Here is a 10,437-nt window from a genome sequence, read left to right as displayed (position 1 = left end):
TGGATTAATTGATGTTTTGATTATTATCAGCTATTTGGACTTTCATTCCGATGGCACCCATTCACTCCACATTAACCATTGGTGAGCAAGTAATGTAATGCTAAATTTCTCAAAATCTGTTCAGAAGAAATCCATCTGAAGAAATAAACTCATCCATATCTAGGGAGTAAATTTTCACTTCTGGGTAAACTATTCCTCTAACTTGTAAATTAAAAAAAATATTTCCCAACACTCAATATTGTCGAAGAGAACTCCTAGTCCTTGCCCAGGTTCAACTGTCCAAAAAACAGAGAGGAATACGACAAATATAGACTAATACAGTTTTTCTTTAATAAATAAAAGGAAAACTCAAACTGCTCTCTAAAATGTATTTCGAATTCATTTAAATAACTTAAAAATGGCCACAAAATGCACTATAGTTTATCCACAAAATTTTAAATATGTTTGCCAATGGTTTCTGCAAATGCATCTTGTCCAAATTTCATATCGCTTTGTAAGAGAGGATCTTTGGGAACTGAAGACCCCATTTAAATGTAACAACGGGCAACAACAGACCACCAGAGATTCCTTAACAGCCTTTCGATTGAGAGATCAAGACAGCCAGAGAAAATTGCAGCTGTGGTCATATAAAAAGGGCTAAATGTTCTTATTGAAAAGCATAACCAAACTACTTAATTTCAAAGATGATATTGAACACCACTGGCTCATATTTCATGATCAACCACCAGCCCCAATGCTCTATCCCAACTGACCCAAAGGCTTTAGGACTCAATCTCAAGCAGTGTCAGGTAAATGTAGCCATTCCCTTAAAAATGGAAAAAGACCTTTTAAAAAGTGAACTACAAAACAGAAATAAGCAGAAAAATGTAGTAAAAACTTTAAACAAAAATAATACCACACAAATATGCACTCACAAAAAAACATTCAAACAAAAACATAATATTCACGAGTAATATTTAGACCACATTTTAACTCCCGGTCTGTTATTCCTGATCTTGTATCTTTCACCACACAACACACACAACGATCATATCCTGTGCAATGTACTATTCTTCATGAAAATCTTTATGGGTGCAGTCCAACTACAGTAGGACAGAATTACAGTTAACTGTCCCATCACACCTGGAATCTAAATATTATAAATTCTGTGCAGACAGTACACACCAAAATCTTGCTTATGGTCATGACATAATTGTGGAGGCCACAAATGAACTGTCAAAAGTTTTACTACTGTTTTCATACTCTAAACAATCGTAAACCTTCTGAAACACAGAAGCAAACCCCTTTTGTGAACGAAACAGAGAAAATTGTCACAAGGACAGTTCAAGTCCTGAGAATAAGTTGAAAGAGACAAGGGAACAAAAATGAGAAGAGTGATCTGGTAGGAGCATGACAAAACGAATGTGACATCCTGAAAATGGAAAGACAGTTTGAGGAGGAGAAAAGGTGGTCTGCACACATCAATATTTATATGTACACAAAAAGCACAGATTCATTCTCTTTTATAGCCTCCTCAGAGCTCGTTTTTTATCCGTTTTCTTCTTCGCAACTATATTAGTGTTGCTACTGCTTGTGCCGCTGGAGCTGCTGTTACTTAAATTGTTGGTGGCAACACCATTTGTTGCCAAACCAGCCCCAGCTACACGTTTGTTTGGGTCTCCTGCATGCTTCTTGGGTTGGGGTCCATCAGCAGGCTCTTGAAGGGCCCCTGACGTGCCTCCCATAGCATGGATCTCTGTTAGAAGGTGAGCGCGAGATGCATACTCCTTATAGTCCTCCAAAAGTAACCTCCCAGCCTCTTCGTTCAGAGCCGACTCTGGGTTAGGATGGATCAGAAGGCACTTGATGGTCTGTGAAAGAAAGAATTAGAATTGTGTGGATGATAAATAAGTTACATAATCCAGTAATGAAGAAAGGGTATTATTTTGGAAGCTCTGAATGTTTTAATAAAAGATCTGATGGTCACGAGTCACACGTAATCACAGATATTGTATTGTTTTAGATTTATCAAAGTTGTGTCTATTTGTTATTGCAAAATTAGCGGACAATATTTTTAAGTTTGTAGAGTCAAAATTTATATATATTTGTTTGTGCTGTCTATCAATAATAATAAAAAAATTACTAATTAACCATACTTTTTTCTGAAAATTATCGCGATTAATCCCATCTAACATTAGAATTGTTAAATGTACTTTTATACTGCAATAATTTCACATTCTATCTTCAAATTAATGATGTACAAACAACATAGACAGTATATTTTTAATATTTGTTTAATGGCATATTTTGTATGACTAAAGACATGCATCACTGATACAAATACTACTGATGTCTCTGTGAAATAGTTTTTTCCCCCTAATATTTAACCATTGACTTTAGCCATTCAACATTACAGTATAATTAAGAACATTTAAAAAAGAAAGAATTCTAATTTAAGTGAACTTAATTTTCATATAAACCTATTATAATAAATGTCATTTAGCAACCTGTCCCCTTCAGAAAGCAGGAAATATACAGAAACGGAATAAAGTTATCAAACACTAAAATCTAATTTAAATCAAGATGAATCCTTAAAGCTACTGATTTCCTCTTTTTTTTCTTTTCTTTTGTTCTTTGATTAACAGACGTCAAAGCAGCTGGCTATTTTAGCTGCTTTAAGACCTGCCACTGCCGAACATGACGGGATCATATATGCATCGTATTTTCTCTCACCTCTTTCTTTTCTGACCCGCTTCAGGTCTTAAAGTCTCTACTAATCAGACTTGAATCAGGTGTGTTAGATGAGGGATGCTGTGTGTGTTCCAGGACATTTTTTTTGAAAACCATTTCAGAGACATGTTCTTAAATGTAACTCATAACAAATAATAACATGCATGCACAGTTTTAACGCAGCTTTAATTGCCTTCCTGGTAACTTCATAACTAACGACATTACAGCTACGACTTTGCATGCTCATAATTTTTTTCAAGCTCTCAGGGTTTCTGCAGGATTTTTAAGCTCAAATTTAAGACTCAAGACCTTTTTTTAATAATAATATTTCCTTACATTTATATAGCGCTTTTCTAGGCACTCAAAGTGCTTTAAATTGTCAGGGGGTATCTCCTCATCCACCACCAGTGTGTAGCATCCACCTGGATGATGCGACGGCAGCCATATTGTGCCAGAACACCCACCACACACGAGCTTACTGGTGGGGAGGAGAGAGTGATTAAGCCAAATCAAGAGATATGGGGATTGTTAGGAGGCCATGAAGGTCAGAGGCCAATAGGCGATTTTGAACAGGATGCCGAGGTTACACCTCTACTCTTTTCGAAAGACATCCTAGGATTTTTTGCTGATCACAAATAGACAATTAAATATACAAATACTCATATGCCTGTATAAGTCATCAAATACATTTGCCTTTCAAATTCATCTCTTTTACTGGGATTCTGCTTTGTCATTGGTCATTCAATTACTCAACTAAAGTACAAAAGTTGAGTAGTGTTTTACAGTAGTGCATTACTGCATTAAAAAAAACTATATAAATGCTTGTATATTTAGGCATTTTTAATCTAGGTTTCACAGGACAAGAGAAAGAGTAAAATGCTACTTACTAGCAACACATGTCTCAGACCCAGCTCTGCCTTCCAGTCTCTTTTCAGCACATTGACACAGATCTCACCCTTGTGCCCAACATTAGGATGGAAAATCTTCGTGAGGAAGTAGCCCCTGGGAGGTGCAGCAGGAAAATCTTTTCCAAGGACCAGTCGCATCCGGAAAACCCCTCCCGCATACGGAGTTCCTTCTGTTGAGAGACAGGGGAAAAGGTCAATTGTTAAGACATGGTGCGTAAAAGAAAGGAGAAACAACAACTAATATCATGCACTATTTACCTGGGCCCTCAATGGAAGTGTGCAGCTCTGTGATGTCCTCTTCACTGGGGTAGATCTTGATTCCCTCCGGAGGGTCTGCTGCCAAGGCAGAAACCTCTTTATAGACCAGTCTCAACACTTGAGGGGGCAAGTTCTCCACGTTTGAATTCTCCAAAAATAAAGAAAGAAAATTAAAAGGTGTCAAGCATGTACAGCATCAATTCCTACAAACGCATATTTGATGGTAAACCTGCGCACGTTCTTGACAAACAATAAATATACAAATGTAACGTTATCAGTCTCGTTTCATGGTAGTTTTGACTGCTAGTTTCACACTAAAGCAGTGGAATCTGATGTATTAGCTCAAGACAGTGAAAAGACACAAATTAAAGTAAAAAAGGGGGAATAAATGAAATCAACTACATGTGAACGATAAAGTCTTAGGTTTAAATTAATAAGTTACAGCTTGCACAGTCTTGTAATGTACGAACTAAATAGCTAAAAAAGTAACGAGAATAAACAGAAAACCTATTTTCTTACATTAACCAAACAGTTTGAAGCATCGTTCATCGATTTTCAACTTAAACGTACCATTTCCAGCTGTGTGGGGGTTTTTAATAGCCAGCAAATTAGTCTCAGATGAGAAAACTTGGCTAAGTGCTACCCAACCGATCCGGTGATCCACAACGAGACCGACGGAAACCACCGATAACGGATCTAAAAGTTGCAATCAATCACGACTGCTAAATATATTAAGACGTTTAAAGAATTTACAAGTTATCAAAACCTATTTCTCACTGTAGTGTCGGTCGACTTGCTAGTGTTGCTACCAAACAAGGCTAAGCTAGCGGTGGGCTTGGTGAGCAATATCGATATCTAGCTATTCTTCAGAGCTTTCCCTTGTGAAACTGCTATCCGATGAGGTCCTCAGTTGAAACGTGCCGTTTAAAGGTTTTAAAGTCCAATGTGTTGTCAGTTTCATCTGATACAGTTGGTTTGCTCGATAGCTGAATGCCACCGACGGCTCCTGTAGCCTGTTATCAGCTAGCAGTCTTTTTTGACACAGGAACAAAAATACAATTTGTCTAAGAAGCCGTTCGAAAGAGGTTTAACCAATCAGCGTCTGAGAAGCACTGCACGTGCTCAACAATTAAATCCCTCTAGCCAATCAGAAGCTTGGGTTAAGCTGACGTAGAAGCCCTTGGAAACCTCACGGACCACAGAAAGTGGAGAATGCGAAAAATGCTCTTTGGCAATAGGTGCGTTTGAATAACTCATGCCCTCCCAAAGGCAGGGACAAATGTTGTTTCAATTCAAGTTGCAATGACAAGACTTTTTTGGAAGCGTTTGGTGTCACTCTGCACTGTTATTTATTCAAAGTAATAGACTACGTTTTGTTTTAATCTAAATCATTTGTAAATCTATCTCGTTATGGTGAGCCATTACTTATATTTAAAATAACTTGTGAATCATATGGTCATAGATTTACTCACAGCAACTGTTTCCTGTGACATTACAATCTGGAGGAAGCATTGGCCACATAGCTTCTTTTGTTATTGTTGTTGCTGTTGTTGTTTCCTATAAAGACCTCCATGCCAGTAAAATCTGTACTGACAACTCAAACGCCAAAAAAGTATTGAGACCCTCTGGAGATCCCTGTTTATTATTATTGTTGTTGTTTACATTTGTATTGCCATAGCATTTGCAGGGTCGCTGTGTTACAAAACAATAACAAACAAAATAGTAAAAAGCAACAAATTGTTTTATTGACTATTTGCTATTTGTATTTATCATTTTTTAATTAATTATAATAATAAATAATTGTATAGAATACACTGTACATTAAAATTGCAAATTTATATATATATATATATATATATATATATATATATATATATATATATATATAGTCATAAGTGCTTTATATTTATCTCTTACGTTATCAGTTTGTCATAGGCCTATGCAGTTTTTTCACTATAACATGAGTAAAATCTAGTTGTTTTATCCCTTAATCCGTAAATTAGATCGTCGTTATTACTGATTTAATTAAGGCAAGCCCGAAAAATGACTGAAAACAAATCTGATATTGACTGAACCCACAAACAACCGCTAGAGTGCACTCCAATCCATGTCTTTAGTATATTTTAGGTTTACATGTTTAGTAGTAAAAAAGCTTGCAGATTGTGTTCACATTATAATATATAAATCTTAAACATAAAAACTGTTAAATTATACAACAACTAGTTAAATTATACAACAAAAACTACCGAACATTTAAAAGGTGCACGGTTATAAAATAGGGAAAGTGTTTTACTACATAATATGTTTTTATAATAATAATAATAATATAACATGCTTAAATAATATTTTACATTTATGCTAATTATCATATAATTGCAGTATTGTTGACAGCCGGGAATCAATTATAAATTATAAATATTTAATAATATATGAATTTCCTTATCCCACATTAAGAATGACATCACTTGTAGACGCTAGGATTTTGATTATTATAGCGCCCCATGTGGAGCTCACATGTGTGCTTCTGGATGACCGCACGAGGCGTTACCTCAACGCAACAACAACACAACTTCCGGCCGATCCGATCCTCACGGACGAGAAACAGAAACGGTAACAGCGTCCTCTTTCCAGAGATCCTTGTAGGTTTAGTTCTTAAGGTGTAATCAAACAATAAAGATTCGAGTCACGGCTCGTCTGAAGCAGCGTTTGTTTTCTTACTGTGAATAAATCATTGCTCTGCGGATTCTGTCTTCCAGAAGGTATGTTGAGGATTATGATGTATCATTTGCTGTCAGTACATCATGTACTGTTGGGCGGACTGAAATGCTGATCAATGGACTGAATGTACTTGTGACGGCAGGGTGAGTATGAGCGAGGGCGAGGTGTTTCATGAGAAACAGAGACTGGAGCTGTGCGCTATCCATGCCTTGAACAACGTGCTTCAAGAGAGAGTCTTTACCAGAGAGACAGCTGATGATATCTGCAAGCGGTGAGCGTTTCACACACACACACACGTTTGTTTTTGTGAAAAGTGGGGACATCCCATAAGCGTAATGGTTTTTATACTGTACAAACCGTATATTCTATCGGCCTTCACCAACCCTACCCCTCACAGGAAACTTTGTGCATTTTTACTTTCTCAAAAAAACTCATTCTGTATGATTTATAAGCGTTTTGAAAAATGGGAACATGGGTTATGTCCTCATAACCCTCTCCTTGTAATACCTGTGTCATACCCATGTCATTATACAGAGTTGTGTCCTGATATGTCACAAAAACAAGAGCACACACACAAACACACACACACGCACAAATACACACCCACAGAGAGAGAGAGAGTCTTTACCAAAGAGACAGCAGATGACATCTGTAAGCGTTTCACACACACACACACACACACACACACAGAGAGAGAGAGTTGAATGCCTCAATGTCTTATTCTGTATTCTCAAAGCCAAAGTTTTCTGCTTTATTTCTTTGCAGACTTGCCCCACAGTCTGTGATGAATCCACACCGCTCAGTGTTGGGCACGGGAAACTATGATGTCAATGTCATCATGGCAGCTTTGCAGAGTCGGGGGCTCGCTGCTGTTTGGTGGGACAAACGCAGGCGAGTGTGAAAGCAGCACACTGTCACTTTATAATTCACAGGCTTTGTGATGATCGTAAAAGGTGGGCTAACTTTTTCCCAATATCTCTCGTTCACTGTAGGTCAGTACAGAATTTGTGTCTGGACAAAATTCAGGGCTTCATTTTGAATGTCCCGTCAAGGGTGTCTCTGGGAATTGTGTCTCTCCCGCTGAGACGCAGACACTGGCTGGCGGTACGGGACGTCAACGGACACTTTTATAACCTAGACTCCAAATTAAAAGGGCCTGCCTGTATTGGAGGAGAAACAGAACTCCGGTAAGACTTACTAAGAATTACTTGTAAATATTTAATACAGTTTTTTCCTTCCAGGTGTGTACACAGTCAAATGAAATAAATGAGACCCACACTTTTCCAAATGTTACTGATAATCAGTGCAATGTTGCCCAGACACAATTATAATGACGCAGAACAAGCTAATTGAATGAGAACAAGAGCAGGACTGTACTGCCAGATAGTTGTTTGTATCACTGGAAACAACAGACATAAGGTCAAGATGGATCACATGATCTGGGTATCAACACACATCTCCTGATTCTGTTCAGATTCAGTTTGATTTGATTCATTAGTTATGTGAAGAGAAAAAAATACAATTATACAGAGAATCGTCTTACCTTTGATAAAACTCCTGAAAAGTAATAACCCTTGAACTGTTCTTGTATTGTTTTTTTATTGTTAACCAAACCTAAATCTGTATTGAAATAAAGCTCAAATCAAATATAAATATTAGATAAAATCATAAACTGAATGAAAATTAGAAATGTTGCCTTGACAACTTACTGAAATAGTTAAAACTAGAAATATTACAAAATGAAAAAAAAAAGGTAAAGACGAATGGCAAAAGCACTTCACAGAAGTACTAAAAATTAAAATAAAGACTGAAAATATCAAAATAAAAGACGGAACATGAATTAAAACATTAACACAAACTGTAAAACTGTTAATTCAGTGAAAGATTCATCAGACTGATTAAATGATTCCTTACGAGTTTGTCTTTTTAAACGATTCATTAGAATGAATAAAAAACTGGTTCATAAGAGTCATTTGTTCATAATTACTAATATTTTTTTTTCTTGTTATGTAGCCTTTCTTTAAAGACCATGATAAATACAAGTGAAACTTGCATAACTGCTTATGTTTAAATGATTTTAACATGAGAAATTCAATAACTGGTTTTGAGAATGCCGTGCAATTATAAGTGAATGAAACCCAGTAAATCAGGATCTTTGTTTTTATCGATTCTTCATTCTTCCTCCTCACAGGTCATTTCTCACTGAGCAGCTTTCTCAAGATATTGCAGAAATGCTCCTTGTCGTCCAAAAGGAAGTAGACGACAATGGGATGTGGCTGAAAGCGGACGACACCAGGAAGTGATGAAACAGAACATTCTCTCTCTCCTTCTCTCTCAATGTGGAGTGATGACGGAGAAAGAGAGAAACACTGGAGCGCCGAAAAGCTTAATGGAGAGCAGCACTACAAGAAGATGCTCACATTCATCCACAGACACTCACACACGGAGAGAATGATCTTGTGTTGCCTCATATGAAGGAGGCGTTTATCTGAAGTCACACGGACTGTGTTTGTGGGAGACACTACTATAGCTGTGCCAGCCACACCACTCTCCTCTTCTCTCTTTCTATCCTCTCAGGAACTACCGTCTCTCACTTTATCTCTATCTATGCCCTCCACTGCTGAAGTAGATCCAAGATTTGTGTGTCTTTGTAACAACTATGCACAGAAATGGTACTTTAGAGTTCAAGTATGTATTGTTCAATGCCTTTTAGACATGTGTACATCTTACTATGCATAATCAAAGGAGATAAGAAATTGAAGCTCTATCTCATAGTCACGTCTTTTACTCTTTAAAGCTGTCTTGCAAACTGCCTCATTTACATCGACTCCACCGAATGGAGGGAAACTGAATAAATTTGATTTGTGTTATTTATTTGCATTTCTATTTGTACTGTCTTTGCTCATGCAGAGCTTGAGGAAGAGCTGTTTGAAATTGTCATTAGGACTACAAACAGTGTTTTTTTGTTGAGTTGTTGCTTTCTGTTTGTTCTGTTGTCAGAGCTGGACTTTAATATCATAGAAATTATATTTAATTCAGAGCAGGGTCTGAAATTAACCACTACTTCGGGCCAATAAGCCATAAAAGAGCCCAAAATTCATAAAATAAAATTGGAAATTTTATATCTGTAATCTAACATTCGAAAAATTTCTTTGAATTTTTTTTCTAGGCTTAATTATGAATTAAGTGCCCCTGTAGACACTGTACAGCACTATAGCTGTCAGATAGCTATTGTTGAAGTTGTGTAAAAAAAAAAAAAGAATTGTGGGTTTTAGTGAAGAAACAAATGTAGAACTCTGAAAGCACAGAATGTGAAGTGGTATAATCTAACAAAGGGACTGGAAAACAGTGTTTATTATTATTATTATTTATATTTTATTATAGTATTCATTCTTATTTTGAGCTTGTTTTGATTTTTATATTAAATTTTCAGTTTAGGTTTTAGTAATTATGTTAATAATAATTATATTTAGCTTTAGTTTATTTTTATCTTTTAGTTTTAATAATTTTAGTACTTAAATATTTTGTTTTAGTATTTTTTTTATATTAGTAATAGTAATAATTAGTTAATAACACTTCTGCATAAGTGTACTTAATTTTATAGGTAAAAGCTGTAATTTTAATAATTTATTTCAGTTAATAGTTTCCATTAGTACTGGACATAAATGGACAACATGCTGCGTTTTATATGCTTGGGTCAAAAAGTTCAAGTAACATTTTATGTCATATTTAAAATGTAAATAAATATTACTTAATATGATAAATCATTTTAAAAACAATAATATATGGGGAAATATTTCTGACCTACTCTAGGTAATAACCCAATATAGGTTTATTTAGCAGG

General features: G+C 36.0%; 2 protein-coding genes across 3 annotated transcripts; one reads left to right on the top strand and one right to left on the bottom strand.

The window, feature by feature from the left end:
• Positions 1–308: 308 nt before the first annotated feature.
• Positions 309–4,929, bottom strand: LOC132102881 (ubiquitin-conjugating enzyme E2 S-like). Its single transcript, XM_059507587.1, has 4 exons — positions 4,446–4,929; positions 3,876–4,023; positions 3,597–3,787; positions 309–1,850 (listed from the first exon to the last, which is right to left on the bottom strand). The coding sequence occupies exons 1-4, from the start codon at positions 4,446–4,448 to the stop codon at positions 1,503–1,505; spliced, it is 690 nt and encodes a 229-aa protein (XP_059363570.1). The 5' UTR covers positions 4,449–4,929; the 3' UTR covers positions 309–1,502.
• A 1,459-nt stretch (positions 4,930–6,388) lies between these two features.
• On the top strand, positions 6,389–9,467 carry LOC132102880 (josephin-2-like). Of its 2 annotated transcripts, none has more exons than XM_059507586.1 (5): positions 6,389–6,634; positions 6,733–6,864; positions 7,359–7,484; positions 7,586–7,780; positions 8,785–9,467. In XM_059507586.1, the coding sequence occupies exons 2-5, from the start codon at positions 6,743–6,745 to the stop codon at positions 8,894–8,896; spliced, it is 555 nt and encodes a 184-aa protein (XP_059363569.1). In that variant the 5' UTR covers positions 6,389–6,634; positions 6,733–6,742; the 3' UTR covers positions 8,897–9,467. The 2 variants fall into 2 exon arrangements, with proteins under 2 accessions (XP_059363569.1, XP_059363568.1); XM_059507585.1 differs by having other exon boundaries at positions 6,391–6,634; positions 6,736–6,864.
• Positions 9,468–10,437: the final 970 nt, after the last annotated feature.

The sequence above is a fragment of the Carassius carassius genome, chromosome 24, assembly GCF_963082965.1.
Source record: "Carassius carassius chromosome 24, fCarCar2.1, whole genome shotgun sequence".
NCBI lineage: Eukaryota > Metazoa > Chordata > Actinopteri > Cypriniformes > Cyprinidae > Carassius > Carassius carassius.
The sequence above is the reverse complement of the archived record's forward strand: the minus strand, read 5'-3'. Positions and strand labels throughout refer to the sequence as shown.

Excerpts from the sequence above, each read along its gene's own strand:
- LOC132102880 (XM_059507586.1), top strand. The coding sequence starts at position 6,743 with ATGAGCGAGGGCGAGGTGTTTCATGAGAAACAGAGACTGGAGCTGTGC. Across the intron at positions 6,865-7,358 it reads GCTGATGATATCTGCAAGCG|ACTTGCCCCACAGTCTGTGA; the intron begins GTGAGCGTTTCA and ends ATTTCTTTGCAG. Across the intron at positions 7,781-8,784 it reads GGAGGAGAAACAGAACTCCG|GTCATTTCTCACTGAGCAGC; the intron begins GTAAGACTTACT and ends TCCTCCTCACAG.
- LOC132102881 (XM_059507587.1), bottom strand. Across the intron at positions 3,788-3,875 it reads CACTTCCATTGAGGGCCCAG|AAGGAACTCCGTATGCGGGA; the intron begins GTAAATAGTGCA and ends GTCTCTCAACAG. Across the intron at positions 1,851-3,596 it reads GTCTGAGACATGTGTTGCTA|ACCATCAAGTGCCTTCTGAT; the intron begins GTAAGTAGCATT and ends TTTCTTTCACAG.